Source organism: Embiotoca jacksoni, unplaced genomic scaffold (genome assembly GCF_022577435.1).
Source record: "Embiotoca jacksoni isolate LCO1_2020_lvr unplaced genomic scaffold, fEmbJac1.0.p SCAF_6, whole genome shotgun sequence".
Classification (NCBI taxonomy): Eukaryota; Metazoa; Chordata; class Actinopteri; family Embiotocidae; genus Embiotoca; species Embiotoca jacksoni.
Genome location: NW_027185414.1, coordinates 20,553,962 through 20,571,154, shown reverse-complemented (window position 1 = coordinate 20,571,154; position 17,193 = coordinate 20,553,962). Strand labels below are relative to the sequence as shown.

At 41.2% G+C, this 17,193-nt stretch overlaps 2 protein-coding genes across 2 annotated transcripts; both read left to right on the top strand.

Annotated features, from left to right (window-relative positions):
* The first annotated feature begins 5,079 nt into the window (after positions 1-5,079).
* obi1 (ORC ubiquitin ligase 1) lies at positions 5,080-11,724 on the top strand. The gene is made up of 6 exons (XM_069174513.1): positions 5,080-5,304; positions 5,538-5,673; positions 7,632-7,723; positions 8,196-8,417; positions 8,773-8,861; positions 9,682-11,724. The coding sequence occupies exons 1-6, from the start codon at positions 5,233-5,235 to the stop codon at positions 11,096-11,098; spliced, it is 2,028 nt and encodes a 675-aa protein (XP_069030614.1). The 5' UTR covers positions 5,080-5,232; the 3' UTR covers positions 11,099-11,724.
* A 954-nt stretch (positions 11,725-12,678) lies between these two features.
* On the top strand, positions 12,679-15,613 carry pou4f1 (POU class 4 homeobox 1). Its single transcript, XM_069173804.1, has 2 exons — positions 12,679-12,984; positions 13,416-15,613. The coding sequence occupies exons 1-2, from the start codon at positions 12,862-12,864 to the stop codon at positions 14,397-14,399; spliced, it is 1,107 nt and encodes a 368-aa protein (XP_069029905.1). The 5' UTR covers positions 12,679-12,861; the 3' UTR covers positions 14,400-15,613.
* The last annotated feature ends 1,580 nt before the right edge of the window (positions 15,614-17,193 follow it).

The window sequence follows — 17,193 nt, the reverse complement described above, 5'->3', positions numbered from 1 at the left end:
TCTACAAAAAATTGGTTGTTCAATTTTTTTATGAAATCAGGGTAATTTGTCCTTAAGAGCAGTGCAGTAGGACTATTGCAAGGTTATTTGATTTCTGTCATTTTCTAATAGATTTCCAGCTTGTGACACACTACAATATAGATTGGTAAAGCTATATGAGGCATTAGAGATTCAAGTACTTTATGTCCTATTTATTCCTTATGTGCCACAGGCCCCCTTGTCTTGAGATATGACCAGCTCAACACAAGAAACCTTTAATAAAATAAAAAAGTAAAAACGGGAAAATAGAGATTTACAGCCGGCCATTTTGACAGTAGACTTGATATAAGGTGTTCATAACAAGTTTTGCATTTTATTCCTGGTCCCCTCACACACATTTTAATCATATTTTATGTGATCTATGTATGCAGCACTCATCCTCTCTCTGTCACCCAACCTCTCCAATGTGTCCCTCTTAAACAGATTGCTACAATACTTGTAATGATGGTCCTTCCCAGCTGTGCTGTAGGAGAGGAGAAGGGAGCAGCAGGCTATAGTATTACCATAATACCCGCTCCCTCCCTCCACTGTCCCATGGGCCCATGTGGGACTGCATGGGGATGTGGGGTAACTCTGCTGTGGAGGGGCCTCAACTGGCTGCCGGTCCTGCAGGCTGTGTATGTGTGTCTGTGAATGTGTGTGACTCTGACAGGGGCTGAACCTGCCTGTGGGCAATGTAATAAAAGCGCCACACACTGCTGGTAGTGATGGTGGCACTGCTGCTGTAGCTGCAGAGGAGGGGATAAATATAAACCAGGCCTGCATCAAGGAGACGGCCCTCCAGTCACAGCCTGACTTACATCCTAATAATTAGGCCCCTTTCCAATAAAACAGGGATTTGTAGCCATGCATCTCTTTTACTTGCTGCTACTGCAGTGGGAGGGATGCATGATCTGCTGCAGTCTCTGGGTGAGGCTGAGGCTTTAATTTCAGCAATGTTGGAAAGTGATCAGAAACATTTGCCCAATTCGCTTGTCGGCGTTGAAACTCCAGAGGAATCGCATCAGCATTTTACGGAATTTACATTTATTTATTTATCTTCAAATATGACATCATTTCTCCATTACCGATTCCGTTAGGATCAAATGAACATTTCTTAACTTTACACTTTAAAGCACACATTCTGCCATTCTCTAAATTTTGCACACAAACACACACTTCGCTATACTCGACTGCCTCTGACTCTGGCGGATCAATAGAGGAGGCCTGCAGGTTGCTGTTGCATCTTAAACCTCCTAATGTGCCCACGCTAATCTTTTTACTCTTACCCTCTCATGACCTCTTTCTTCTTCTTTTTGGCACACTTTCAAACGCAGTGTTGGACATTCATAATTGCTCTGATATGATTGTGTTTTGTAATGTGTTTCAAACATCACCTTTTCTAAACTACCCTGGTGTTTCCTTTTTGATTTATATACCGCAATTACAATAATATAAAAAGTGGAACTTGTGAGATATTATCCTGAAAAGTTGCTTTACATTTTACTTTCTTTCATACTATATGATGTAAAAATGTTTGTCTTATTGTCTTCTTATAGATTAGCAATGCTTCAGACAGATTTTGTATCCTTTTTATCTAGTATATTTCTCGGTTACAATAATGGATGTTTGAGGATTTCCGGAAGTCAGATTGGGAAGAAGAGAGAAAAAGTTAGACGTAGACTGACAGTGAGAGTGAGAGGTAGAGAGAGAGTGAGAGAGCGAGAGTGAGAGGGAGAGAGAGAGAGAGAGTGAGAGGGAGAGAGAGTGAGAGTGAGAGGGAGAGGGAGAGAGAGAATGAGAGAGAGACAGTGAGAGAGCAAGAGAGAGTGAGAGAGACAGTGAGAGTGAGAGTGAGAGAGGGAGAGAGAGAGTGAGAGTGAGAGGGAGAGAGAGGGAGAGGGAGAGAGAGAGTGAGAGAGAGAGAGGGAGAGGGAGAGAGAGAATGAGAGAGAGACAGTGAGAGAGCAAGAGAGAGTGAGAGAGACAGTGAGAGTGAGAGTGAGGGAGAGAGTGAGAGCGAGAGAGGGAGAGAGTGAGAAAATGAGAGAGAGAGAGAGAGACAGTGAGAGAGTGACAGAGAGAAAAAGAGAGAGAGCGAGAGAGAGAGTGAGAGAGGGAGGGAGAGAGTGAGAGAGCGAGAAAGTGAGAGAGAGAGAGAGAGACAGAGAGAAAAAGAGAGAGAGCGAGAGAGACAGTGAGAGAGTGACAGAGTGACAGAGAGAGAGAGAGTGAGAGAGAGAGAGCTGGGTGGGGTGACAGTGGAGGCAGGGGGTATCAGGCTAATTAAAGCAAGCATTTGTCAGAGATTAAGCCTTAAACAGAAAAGGTCATCTGAGCACCAGAGCACACTGTTTCGCTGCTGTGCTCTTAGGGCAGTCTAAACCTTTCCAAGTTAAATGGTAAAGATGCTATTTGCCCGAGATGGGGGAGGGTATCGAGATCCCAACCAGTGACAAGACTGACACTCGGGTCATTGGTTCTTCACTGTCCATTACACATGCTGGTCAAATCTGGCAATCCGTGTCATTTAGGGATGAAAAATAAGAGCTGGGACAAGATCAATAGATGCAGCCGTCTGTACCAGCTGTGATTAATTGACTGTCACCAATTAATGACCGGCCTGTTGCAAAGCAATGCAATCTCTGTGGGACAATGTGTATTTCTTTCATTTCAGTCTGACATTGGTTATTTTAGAGAAGGTTTCCCAGGAATAAATTCATTAACCACTTCAGTTACAATCTGCAGGCTTACTGTGGCACACTGGGAAGTATCTCTGACAGCATCTTGTATGTCAGGTGCTCTTTGAAGTCATTCGCGATGTCGAGATGAATATAGGCTTGAATGAAAGCTTGCACAATACATACACAGGTTTTTTTTTCAGTCTAATCAGAAATGGTTACTAAAAATATTGGTGCATATTTGAATATTTTCTTGTTTGCCAATACCTGCTGCTTCAAAAGTCTGTCTACATACATACATTCTCATTATACAGTGATAATAAAAAAAGCAATGTTGGGTGATGTTATGTAAATTAATTCTACATTTGAGTCTCTGTTTAACTTACTTGAGACATAAACATATCAATCTTGTAGATTTACTCCAAACGTTCTCATGAAGCCACTGGTGGTATGAGAAATGAGTGAGAACAAGAGGCGGCCTGTGATCCATTTAATTAGCCACCGAAAACATGATGTTTTTAAACTGGGATCAGTGTACAAGGTTATTTTGCAGTCAGTCAATTCTAATCATATTAGATCCTGAGAAGACGTCCTGGTTTAAGATACAATGAAGCACGGCGCATGTTGGTTTAGATATGAGTAATGACTCTGGAGGCTTAACTGTGGTGGAGATGTAATTTGAAATATTTGTAGTGGAAATTATGCTAATATTAGATCACTCTGTATTGTTATTTATAAATTAGATCATTCACCAGAAACAAAGGCTGGCAAAATGCTAGATTGCAGTTTTCTTTATAGGGTTAAAATGTATTAGTGTGATATTGGTGGCACCTAATTAAGAAATAGTCATTTTGCAGATTGGTTTTGACAGACAGGATTTTCAAATTGATTCTTGGGTTTACAACAGAAACAGTAAAGACAAGAAAGCTACATATCTTAGAAAGTATGCACGTGTGTGTGTGTGTGTGTGCAGGCGTCTTGGTCAAGTACTCACTGGGTCAACCAGAGGGCTTGAATAATGGAGTAAAGCCCATTCAACTGAGGGAAGCACTGTTTTTGTGTTTGCCATCTTATCTTATTGAGAGCACACTGACCTACTGCAATCTAGTTTTTTTTCTGAGACCTACTCAGAGAGCCACTGGTGCCTGTTTTAAGTTATGCCAGAAGTTCCTTGTATAAATAATAACAATAACACTCGAGGAAAAACTATAACCCAGAAAGCGTCTGTGTGATTCTGTATACAGTAGCTGCAAATGTAATATACTTTTTCTTTATCTATTTCTGCCACATTGAACCTTTGGAAACTCTTTTAGGCCTATCTTTTCCAGTCTCACTTTTAACATTTATTTTCCAGTATGTGTAACATGCAAATCACAACCCAATTTCAGCACCGCACTGGATGCTTTGGAGATATTTAGAAGCTTTATGCGAATACAGCTCTCTCGCCCATCAAACCCATGAATTGAGTTTTGCGCTGGAAAATGGTCTTGTTTGGATCCTGATTGTGCATGGTCACGATGATGTGCGACTTCCAATGCACCATTTCCCCACTCACCGGTCAATAGTAAATTTTGTCTCGCATGAAACTGAACATGCAGAAAATCATGGTCAAAACAGGAGCAACGATTGTTAAACTTTATGGAAGAATACAAAGGGAACAAATTAAGTCTGCTTTTCAACAAGTTATTACTGATTGGGTCAAACAAAAAGCAGTAGATTATGTGTTCGGTTATCACTTAAGAGAGGAAGCGTACCAAAAGAAAAGTTAATTATGGTTGTATGGCACAACACACAGACGATTTCCAAGATAAGGTCAGCTTCAATAATCAATGTTTTTTTTTTACAAATAGGCAGCTCTTTTGTTTTAGCTTGTCAGCTCCATGGGTTGGTGAGACACTTCTCATCGTGCTATTTTCCAGCAACAGATGATATAAACTCATAATATGGCACCAAACAGCACAGAAACAAAGTTAGCTACGAGCTACCTCATAGTGAACACATCAGGCCAAAGAGACAGTTGTTTGTTTTAAGAGTTGGTGGAGACCAAAACAGAAATGAAAGGAAAGTAAAAAAAAAAAGAAAAAGATTTACATTTCTCAAGTGGTCATACAAAAGAATCCAAATAAATGTTAATGTTATTCCCATCGGTTATTCCACATTGGTCCGTTTTTAACTAAGCTATGTATATTGGTAAACAATGATACCTTCCTGTCCTCTGTTTTTTTGTGTGTGTGTGTGACTAAAAACGTATTAAAATAACTTACTTAAACCTCTTCATGGGGGACTTTCCAAACACAGGTCCAAAAACGATGAAACATTTAAGTTTAAGCGTAAGCGGTCTACTTTGCTCGTGTTTTGCGAATGAACGACCTTTCTGGCCCGTCTGGGTCTCCGTAGTTCTCAGACTCGGCGCGCGGCGCTGCAAGTCCTGGTGGGAAATTTGTACCTCGAAAGAGGAAGTGTGCAGCTGCATGTCCCGTGTGTTCCCTAAAAAAAAAACACACACACACACAAAAAAAAAAAAAAAAAACCCATGGCTCTTAACTACCAGACGTCGACCCTTTCTCTGACTTTGCCGATTTCGTGCCAGATATGTCTCGGAAAGGTAACTGCCGATCTTTTATGTTTTTCAACTTCGTCCGCCGTTAAAACAAAGATGACGCGCTTTACACGCGATGCGCTGCCGCCTTGCAACTTTTACGTCGTTAGGTGACCAGTTAAACGGAGCAACGGTCATCGGCGGAGTCGAGTCGTGTTTTCTGGCGTCAGTACAACTTTTTTTTTTTTTTTTTTTCCCTAAGCGGAAGTTAACCAAACCTCTGGCTTGTATTTGTACAGGTCAGGCAGCCAGTAATTTGTGCCAATCACCACGTGTTCTGTTCGTCCTGCATGGAAACGTGGTTAAAGAAAGCTGGCCATTGTCCCACCTGCAGAGTCCCCATCACAGCCGAGAACCCCTGCAGGGAAATCATCGGTGAGTAAGCTGCACACAAACAGGAGGAAACGCGCTCGAAGTGAGAGAAGAGGAGGTAATGTGAAAGCCTCATTTCCGCCTGCTTGTACGACTCGGTTGAGTCGAGGTGGCATCGTATTTAATCAAGCATGTCGTCAAGTTGAGGCAACTGTGACGTTTGTGTTATCAATAGCCGGTGTTGTGAGAGTTGCTGCCGAATAATGCATCCACGCTGTAACTGTTTTTTTTTATTTTTATTATTATTATTTCTGTAGCTTTAACAATCAAACAGCTACTTTGTGCGTTGGGCCTTTTTTTTTTTTTTTTTTTTTTTTTTTGCCTTGACACTGAATTTCACATTTCATGATGATCTAAGATGAAACAACAGGAGATGCTTTACTCTGCAGCCACAATCAGTTCTGCCAAATGATGCACTTTAACCCTCAGTAAGTTGGGCAGGAATCAAATGGTTTTAGCAGCACTTTTTTTTTTTTTTTCTTTTGATCAACTTTGACAGCATCAATCTGGCACCCCACATTCATATGTCCACGTTTAAAAAAATAAAAACATTTCTATATATCTAAAATCCTAAATTATCCCTAAAAACATTTTCAAAAATGATATAGGGTCTAGTAGAAACATGAATAATATTTCTTATTGTATGAATATGTCGATTTTAATCAAGGAAACGTTGTGAATGTCACACATTTCAAGTGAACGTTAGGCCTACTAAGTAATTGAATACAGTAAATGTTCAAAAGAGACTCGGGATCATTTCTCATAATTAATGAACCTGACTAATAAGATTATGTAGTTTTTAATCAGTAGCTCTACTACTTTGTGAAACCGTTAAAAGTTCCGTTAGTTGTCTCTTCAGCTGTGCACGGTCCTGCACGGGGCAGGTAGAGCTCAGCGTAACACCGGGAGATGAACATTTCAGTTACAAACTAAGTTGTCAGATCAACCAGGCAGCCAGGTGTGTTTTCATGGGTAATTCTCTTTCCCGTCTTTATTGGAGAAGTAAGTTTCGAGTCAAAATAAATGCTTGTTGTTTACCTATCCGACAGTGGTTCGGACCTTGCTTTACACATGCTTTTATATAAAATTGTGGATCAAAGCCGGGTAGCAAACATGAGATGATCTTTTCTCAGGCAAGTAAAACTATTGATGCACAAACCAAAAAGCTCAAAGATGTGCACATCTGAGATGGTCCTGCTGAAAATGTACTCCAAGGTCTCATCTGCTTTGAAGTTCATTTTGATGTTCTAGTCAACTTTTCAATCCACCACCATTTTGAAATGATTGAGTATCTAATAGAGAAATGCCAAAGACAGGTGGAGGTGTTTGTTTATGAAGGGAGGGTAGAATGCATGTGTGCATGGATGAATGTGTTCCTTCCTGTTTGATCACACACACACTTGCTTTCTTTCCTGTTTTTGTTTGTCTGATCACGTTAGATTTCTCTGCAAAAAGACAGAAGACCGTCCACACAGACGTGCAGGCGTTTATGTTTCTTACGGAAAACTACACTTTTATAACTGCAGTTATCTCGTCTGTGCAACCTGAACATTTAACATACTGGATTAAAATAACGGGATGAAGAATGTAATTTATAAAACTGGGATTATGATACTTTAAATGCTAGTTCATGGATACATCTTAAAACGTTTTGGAGACCAATCTCTGTGCTGAAAGGTTAATCAGCCCACTGATCCAAAATGTTAGCGTTTCTAAAGAGACTACAAGCGAAATGTTTCTAGTCTTCTGTTTTCTCGTGAAAATTTAACACAATTTCCCAAAGGTGAGCCTGACAGTCCCAGTTAACTTTGCATTTTAAAGGGCAGCGCCTCAACTACTGTAACTAAGGCATCAGTGAACCCACATAAAAGCCGAATGACTTTACTTGGCTCATTACTGCGATATGTACTTTGCGGTACAGTCTGTTAAACTTTTATTGTTCTCTTGAATTTCTGTTCCAGGAGGAACAAACGAGGGGGATCACAGTGACACTCCGTCTGTGAGGAAATGTCTCAGAAAAACCAGAGGAGAGCTGCTTTTACGGGAGTATGAGGTATGCTGTGTGTTTTCATATGTTTAGTAGGATTTTTGTATGTTTTCATGGCAAGAACAAGCAGGTTGAGGCTTTAGGACAGATTTATCAAGATGGGTTATCACTACAAAAACACAAGAATAGGCTGCTAGGTCAGTGGAGTTTCAATTCAGCCAAACTCCACTGTTACAGATTTTCTTTAGACATGCACTTTGAATATCTGGCAGAGCAGTTTATTACTAAGAGTGTGTGCACTGGAGCAGACAAAAAAAAAAAAAAGGAAATGAGGAAGCAAGAAAGGGTCCCTTAAGTTTTAGGCTGTGGGTTGCCAATTAATGTGGCAGATTCTGTGGAGGGAATCAATTATTTTGGAGTACAACAGAGTGTCCAGCTTTTAGTTTGTCAAACTTTTCCATAGTAGCTGCATAACTTTTCAGGGCTGTGGTCTTAAGACACAGCAAGTTCAGATTTTACAGAATTTCTCTCTTAACAGGAAGAAACTGAAGGACTCATGAGAGAAAACGAGGAGCTGAAAACCAAAAATCAAAGTCTGGAGACACGGCTGAAGACTGCTGTGGAACCCTGCAGCAGTGATACGGTGCCGACGGATGACAAAGGAGTCGCCCCGTTTGTCCTGGAAGAATGGACAAGCAAGCTGCACGCCATCACAGATGTTTGTGACAAAGTAACACAGAGCATGGAGAAGCTGAAAGAGGTACACAGCCTGCAACATTTAGGACATCGCATGATTTCAATGCTACGTTAAACGGATCCTGTTCTGCTGATGGATGCAAATAAACTTTCAGTTATCTGAATGTTGGTTGTGTAAAGAATGAAAGTATAAATATGAGTTTCTATTGTAAGTTATTGTTTTGATTCACTACCTTTTATTAAGTAATTCAACATTATGACAGTCTTGTTTCATATTTCAATAGAAACTGATTAAAATAAGAAAATCTCATTTAAGGCCTTTGTCTGCATTTTTTAGTAGGTTTGATTTCATTGAAATGTAAATTAGTTCCTTTGTGAAATCATAGAATAATTTTAGTGTGTTATCTTACCATCCTCAGGAAAATAAGGCACTGCGATCTCAAAACACCGACCTTGTACACGAGAACATGAGGTTGAAAGCAGAGGTGGTGGCCAGATCTCCTCAGAAGTAAGTATATTTCTCGTTTTAAATGAAATCCGAAATGTTTTTGACTTTTTACGAGGGGGTTCAAGCCTTTGGCCTGTTTGTTACTTTAATGCCTACTTAATGACATGAGTCCCTGTTTATCAGCGGTGGGTTAGGGCTTTCTTCCTGAGCAGTGGTCTTCGGTTACTGGGATGTCATTAGTCATTTGGATAATTATATATTTTGAAAATAGCAAATACGTCAGTGTCCCATATTCTGATGGCAGCAGAGGATGTTACAAAGGTTAAACAGAGCAGTTTCCCCTCGGTTCTGTCCATGTAGTTCATGACTATTGGGAAGCGTGGTTAATGGTGGTTAGGTGCGTCCTGTGAGTTTTGCTTTTTATTTTCCTACGTCCACAGTTGGAAAAGGATAACTCCTTTTTAAAGAACAAATACTTATCACTTTGCTGCAAGTCCCTGTCAAAGATGCAGACAAAATGAACCATTAGAGAGTTTAATGCACTGCAAACAATGAGTGTATTCAATTTGAGGTCAGGGTTTTTTCAATGAAAATCACTGAAGCTGGAGGCAGTGACAGGCTGATAAAGTTAGTCATTGTAGGATAATTTGATTGTCCCTTTCTCTATTAAATCTTTAAATTTACAGACCATGTTTTGGATTGATTTTTTCCAAAAGACAAATGTGTTAGACTTTTTATTTATATCTCAGTTTTACTTTCCAAATGAGTTCAGGTACATTTTACAACTAGAGTTTCCCAGCGGTACCATGACAAATAGAAAGTGCCAGATGTTTATTAGACTTTTCCGTCATGACTTAAAGACAAAATGATCTGTCCCCAGGTTCGGTCGATACACAGTGGCAGCACTGGAAGCTAAAATTCAGCAGTATGAGCGCGACATAGACCACTTGAAAAAGGCTCTGGAGCGCAGTGACCAGTACATCGATGACCTGGAGTCTCGGGTCAGAAAGTCGGAGAAGGGAAGTCTCGAAGGGCAGGAAGCGTGCGGAAATGGCAAAGCTGCAACAGAAACGCTCACACAGCAACAGAAGATCAACATGATGATGAGAAGCTTGAGTGACAACGAGAGGGACTTGATCTGCAGCAATCCAGAGGCAGAGTGTAGAACATTTACCAGAAACCACAGTTTGATGTTACTGCCATCTGCAGATCACAAAGAGTTTAATAACAATGTGACGGAAGACCAGAAGAACAAGGACTCGGACAGCAACTCCTCTGACTGCCTCCCCACTACTCCGTCCTCTGCCTTCCGGTCCCTGACCCTCAGAAGCCCCGGCATCCGTGAAAAGAAAGTGGCATTTAAACCCGTGTCTCATTTGAGGCAGCTCGATTTTGAAGAAATTTCTAGTGCTGGTAAGATCTGCGCCACCTTAGAGAACCAATTCAGCAGCCTCATTAAATTCCACAAAAGCTTGCCTCCAGATGACATGGATCCATCGAAGTCTGTTTTCTGGGCTGCTTGGCAGAGATCTGAGTCCAGTGACCAGTCATATCCAGGTTCAAGTAAAGAAAGTTCAGTGAAGTGTTCCACATCCACCAATATCGTAGGTGATGAGTCTGATAGTTTCCAGATGTCCAGTGAGGCCTCAATGGATGCAGCTTACCTGGACAAAATCTCCGAGTTGGACTCCATGATGCTGGACGGAGAGAGGTCCAGTTGCCGGGGATCACAGCTCTCCTTGACTTCGTCCGCTCACACAGACTTGGACCACACAGTCGTCCCAGAACCACAAACCTGCCCTGACGTCTTGGCGAGCCATGGCGGCAAACCTGCAATACAGAGTGAGCAGAAGAACCACCAAACCGGTGACAACATCGATGGCAACTTAAATGACGAAGAGGCTCCAAAAGGCTCTGCAGAGGAAGGTTTGGATGAACCTGTGTCAGGTAGGACGAGTGGTGCCCATGTTCCTGGCAGTGTAGAGTGTGGATGGCCTTCTCGCACCGAAGACCTGGCTTTTGATTTGCCGTCTGATTCTCTGGCTGAGATGAAGGCCTGTTCCTCCGGCTCTCTCAGTCCAGCAAGCCAAGACCATGACCATGACCAGGATCAGGATCATGACCAGGACCAGGATCAGGATCATGTAAACCCTTCCTCTTCCTCCTCCGGCTGCCCTGGTGGTAAGCCTGCGAACACAAGAGACAGACACGCACTGAACAGCAGCCAGCCAATAAAAAGGAAGACTCACAGCCCCTTCAACACAAACAGTCCCACAAAACTTTCAAAGCTCATGTGAAGGTTTCAAAACCTGTTTCCACTGTTCTGTGCACTGCAGTGTGTTTAGATCACAACTGCATGTGGTTTGAAATCTCAATTCCATTTGGCTTCAGAATAAATTTGTGAATGTGGTACTAGGGTGTAACTTATTGTCTTCTATTGTCATTTGTCTGCCGTGATATAATAATAAAAGAAGATGGAATAAGACAGGACTGTTAGATAGTTATTGTCCAGTCTTCTCGTAGGTCTCGGTGTCAGTTAAATACGTTTTGCAGCTTGAGTTGTGATCCTACAACAAGCAGGTGCAGTTCTGTTCAATTGTGATGCATCACGTTTGATGCTCCCGACTTTTTTTCCAAGTCTACTTTCAGCCTGGTCTACGTTTGTCATTTCAATCTATTCAGGAAACATTGTCGTCATGGTCATTTTTATGATGATATGCAATACTGAAGAGGGATGAATATGACTGTCATTAATAAGAGTGATATTCTGAATAAAAAATTGGAAGTGTGTTTGGAAATAAAGTACTAATACAATGAGAAACGATGTATGAAGATTTGTCTGTAGGAAATAAAAAATAAAATAATTATGCAATGAGAAATGTATGAAGTTTTTTGTGCTTTTTTGGTCATTTGTGGTATGAAATTAAGGATTCATATTTAGTGGACAAGCTAATAGTTTTAACATCATCATACTCCTCTTTTTGTCCACTTTTTCTGTCATTTGCAATCAATTAAAGCGCTACAATTATTAATTTGTTGCCATTACAAGTGGGAACAGCCCAGCTTATTCATGTCGACAAAAGCATGCACGACACACATTAGAGACCTCACGCACACTTCCATTGGGGCAGAAAGCGCCTTATTTATTATGCAAATTTAACGATATCGTGTATATTTCACACCTCTAATCGCTGCTTGAAATTTTAATTGGGTAACCGTTGTGGTTTGAATAAATGAAGTGTTAATTCATTGGGATTAATTAATTTATGTAAAGACTGTACAAGGTGACGCTGGTGTATTACATCAATTTGTTTAGTGCTCATGTGGCGATGATGGGCTTTAATGACAAGACGGCGCTGATTATTTCTAAGGGTTAACATGAGGGACAGGACACCGGGCCAAAGAGCATTGGTGTGAACAATTAATGAAATCAAGACAAATTCATATATAATACCGATGCGTTCAAATCATATTGCTTTGTTTTAAATTGACAGTTTTGACACATTTTCCCAAATCACTCCCCAGGAAAACAATTTCATGAAATCCGATAGATAAAGTCCAGCCTAAAATAGATAGTTGCGCAAATGAACAGCGTTAAGTCAATGGTTAAGTAGAGAATAAGGCCTAAAGGCACAGTTCAACGGCTGAATGGAGAGGAGTGAGCCCTTAAAAACGCAGGCGTCTAGTCTCCAGATGTTACTGCCTGCCCTGTGAGCAGTTTTTTTTTTTTTTTTTTATCTGTCAGCCTGCTCACTGTTCTGGCAGTTTATGTCTCGCGAGAGCAGCCGAGCACGGGCTTGACGAGATCTGAGGCGCTCAGGTGTAAGAGCCTCTCTCATCCCCAGCAGTGGGAAACAGTAGACAGATAAGTGCGTCTGAGAGACTGCAGGCATCTCTGTGATCTCCGGGCTCAAGGCTGCACTCGGCGCACTACACAGCGAACTACACTGCATCATTACTGGATAGGCAAAGGATCAGTGTGTGTCTATGACTATTTTCCAGCTCTTGTAGCCGTTTCCCCCTTCTTTCCCGTGCACTTTAATTGGAGAAGCTCGCCAAGATGATGTCCATGAACAGCAAACAGCCGCACTTCGCCATGCACCCCTCTTTACCCGAACACAAGTATACCAGCCTGCATTCCAGCTCGGAAGCTATAAGGAGAGCCTGTCTACAAACTCCACAGGTAAATTATCCCCGAAAACTTTCACTTTCTCCTTTTTCTCGCCTTGTCTGCTTCTAGCACTGAACGCTGTCTGTGCGTAATAACAAGGGGAGCTCCAAGGCACATTCAGCCAAGACGCGCACTTAATGTTTTTTTCATGTATTCCACAGCAATCACTCGGAAGAGTCTGTGATCTTTTTGAAAGCATGCTCACGCAAAGCCTGGCGTTAGTGTTTTTGTATTAATTTTTATGACTTGCCGCTTCTAAAGGAATACTCCGACTCTGTTATGTGTCGCCAAAAGTCCCGACTGACAAGATACATTTATTTATGCTTTTTTTCTTTTTCTTTTTCTTCCCTCTTCCTTTCAACTCCGTGTCTTTTCCTATTTCTTATCCATTTCGTACCCCTTCACTCTTTCCCTCCTCTTCCATTTAATTTCCGTCCTTGCAGCTACAGAATAACATATTTGCGAGCCTGGATGAGACCCTGCTGGCCCGGGCTGAGGCTTTGGCGGCCGTGGACATCGCCGTGTCCCAGGGCAAGACGCATCCGTTCAAGCCCGACGCTACGTACCACACGATGAGCACGGTGCCATGCTCGTCGACATCCACCGTCCCACTGGCCCACCACCATCACCACCATCACCACCACCACCACCAGAATCTGGAGCCACCGGACATCATGGACCACCTCGGCTCTCCGTCCCTCAGCCTGATGTCCAGTGCGCACGACGGGGCAGGCGGAGGAGGCGGCGGCGGCGGAGGAGGCGGCGGAGGGCTCATGTCCGCCTCCTCTGCCCACCCGCATTCACACATGCACGGCTTGGGTCACCTCTCCCACCAGGCTATGAGCATGAACTCGCCTCTCACCCACCACGGGCTCTTACCGGGCCATCACGGGGGAGGTCAAGGCGGCCCAGGACTCACAAACACCGGACTCCCCTCCATCAATGACTCGGACACAGACCCAAGGGAGCTGGAGGCTTTCGCGGAGCGCTTCAAGCAGCGGAGGATCAAACTGGGGGTGACCCAGGCGGACGTGGGCGGCGCTCTGGCTAATCTCAAAATCCCCGGCGTTGGATCACTGAGCCAAAGTACAATTTGTCGATTCGAGTCCTTAACTCTTTCCCACAACAACATGATTGCGCTCAAACCTATCCTCCAGGCTTGGCTGGAGGAGGCCGAGGGGGCCCAGAGGGAGAAAATGAGCAAACCTGACATTTTCAACGGAGGGGAAAAGAAACGCAAGAGGACCTCGATAGCGGCCCCAGAAAAGAGGTCTTTGGAGGCTTACTTCGCCGTACAGCCTCGACCGTCGTCTGAGAAAATAGCAGCTATAGCCGAAAAGTTGGACCTGAAAAAAAATGTGGTGCGAGTGTGGTTTTGTAACCAAAGACAGAAGCAGAAGAGGTTGAAATTTTCCGCTACCCACTGATGGGCAAAGAAAAGGACAAAAGAAAAAGAAAAAAAAAAGTTGTGTGACTGAATTTGGGGACCAAGAGACACTAAGACACCATTTTCAGTCTTTTGTCTCCAGCGATTTTACACGTTGGTGCACAATGGGCTTTAGATACCCATTTTATGAGGCTTCATATATCTTGTTTATTTTCACGTTATCGGTGAATGTGAAGTATGCAAATAACAGATTACACAAATTTCGCTCAGTTGTTACGAGGGAAACGTTTAGCGACGTCGACATTGCCTTTTAAAACATGTGGAAAGAGGTAATTTGCTTGATACTATAGCGAGTTATTTTCTCCTGATAGGCCTATTATTTGAAGTATAGCCATTTACGAATTACCTCATTGATTGTTGAACTGTGTTTTTGGTTTGATTTTTGTCGTTGCTGGTATAGAATAATTCATGAATCTGTTCATTTATTTATCTGTTCATTTAGTCTTATTTGGAGGCTGCTATGAACTCAAATTTAGTTGCAAACTTTTATGGCTGACGGAAGAAAAAAAAAACCCTTTTTAGGCCTGCATGAAATCCTAATTCACGGGAAGTAATTTAGCCTCTACAGGCTGTCACATCTACAGATATATTTATTTAGAATTTGCACAAAAGACCCTTTAGGTTTATAGATCGGTTATGTCGAAATGGTTTTGTATATACAGACATCACTTTATGACTTATTGGTGAGCTCCTGTGTTTTGGGGGGAATAAATTATAGGGATCTATCGGCATCATTGGCGTCATGAGGAAAAGTTTCAAAACAGATCACAGCACGAGAGCCTTGTCTGCTTCATCAAGGAGAGATCACGATGGAAAAAAAAAAATCTTACATGTGTTTCAGTTTGCAGTGCAAACACTCTATGCATTGGAAAAAGAATCACTGCGTATACAGTAGAGCTGTCTACTGACAGCCCTTATTTTGTGGATGGTGTAAGTCACTGTTAAATGCCTGTTTTCACATTAAGATCACCACGTTGTTTGTCGTGTTAATTGTTACGGAAAACGTTGTGTAAGTAATATTTTACTTTGTGCACAAGTATGTTTACAAAACTGCGGTGACATGTGCATCATGGAAAAATGTCCCCCTGTCTCCTTCCCCTCTCTCACAACTTCTCCACTCTCCTCTGTTGTCCTCTTCTACTTTCATTGGTACTATTCATCCTGTAAGCCAAATTCAACAGGGAGGTGTGTTCCAGCAATCTTCTAATAAATCAAAGAAAGAAAACGGTGCTTTTCTGGTTGTGATTGGGCCTATACACTCAACACAATTATTAAGGTTTTAATAGTCCAGAGCATTATTCTGGCCAAAACTCGATACAAATGTAGATTATTTTAATTTTAAATGCCAGTTCCGGTATGATTTAAAAATGTTCTTGCAGATTTATGATCGAGATAAAATTCATAAATCGAAATAATGCTTGGATGTACATTATTGGAGCCTAATATTGCCTAATTTGGGAGCTTAAAATCGAAATGCAAATCATATACAAGTTGATGATCATCAGACCTAAAAAAACTCACAATTTAAAATTGAACAAAAATGTTTTTGTGCCAACCTAAACATGTAATAATAATAATAATTATGATAATAATAAACTAAATAATAATAATACCATGACCTAATATGCATGTAATGTTGTTTTTATAAGGGTACAAAAGAACAAGTTAATCGATATTTTAACGACAATTTTACATGAACAGGTAAATGGTGACGCTGTATTTTAGTTGTCCACTTTTATTTGAGTGTTTTCAAGACAGTATGATTGATTACAATAGAGGAGGCTGTTAAATGAAACACTGGTCTCTATGTCTGGTGTCCTAAAATGACGTTACCGCCTTTTTCCTGTGAAGCAGATCGTACAATCAACATTTAATGAAGTTTCACAGCAGAGTCAGAATTACTAAACACCAGCGTGAGAGAGAGAGAGAGAGAGAGAGAGAGAGAGAGAGAGAGAGAGCGAGTAGGAGAAGAAAAGTTGATTTATTTCAAATGACCAGTATATGACCTCTATCCTCCTCCAAATATTTCCATTCATTCCAAACTTGAACTTTTTTTTTTATTTTTTTATTTTTTTTAATCTTTGGTGAGCTTCACTTTCGGTTGCATTTATAAAACGGATTTTTTTTTTTTACTTTTTAAAAAAAAAAATGGATGTAATGCAATATTAATCACACTTTGCTGATATAAAATGCAATATTTTCACAGTGCTTTCGGGGGTTTCAGGGGAGGCAGGCGGAAAAAGGAAGTTGCTGTTAAACCGCAGAGAAAGCTGCTTCTTATTGCTTTTCTTTAGCTTTTGGCTACATGGACAGAAGAGAGCGATTCCTTAACGTGAGTAAAATATTTCCAGTTTGATTTTAGACATTTTGGTAACAATTACATTTTTTTTTTTTTTTTTAGCAAAGATAGGCAGCGAGTGTCCTATTTACATTCCAGTAGCTTTCGGGATTTTCTGGTTGTTGCTCATTGCATTTGATTTTTATTCGTTAAAACTTTGAACATGATCACGTAAAGATTACCGGAAGGAAAGTGAAGAAATTTCGTTACAAAGGAACTTGCCCTCGTTGACGTGGAAACTCTGAATATTTTCTCTGATATTTTGTTTTAACTTATTGTATCGTAGCAAAAACTAATTTGGAAAAAAAAAATTCTTGTATTCTAAATTTTTCTAACTGCAGGTTTGTTGACATGACAGATGCTATAAATTTAGTCTTTTCGATGAATTAACAAGTCGTGTATTTATACCCTACATGTGTATTTATGTATGTGCATG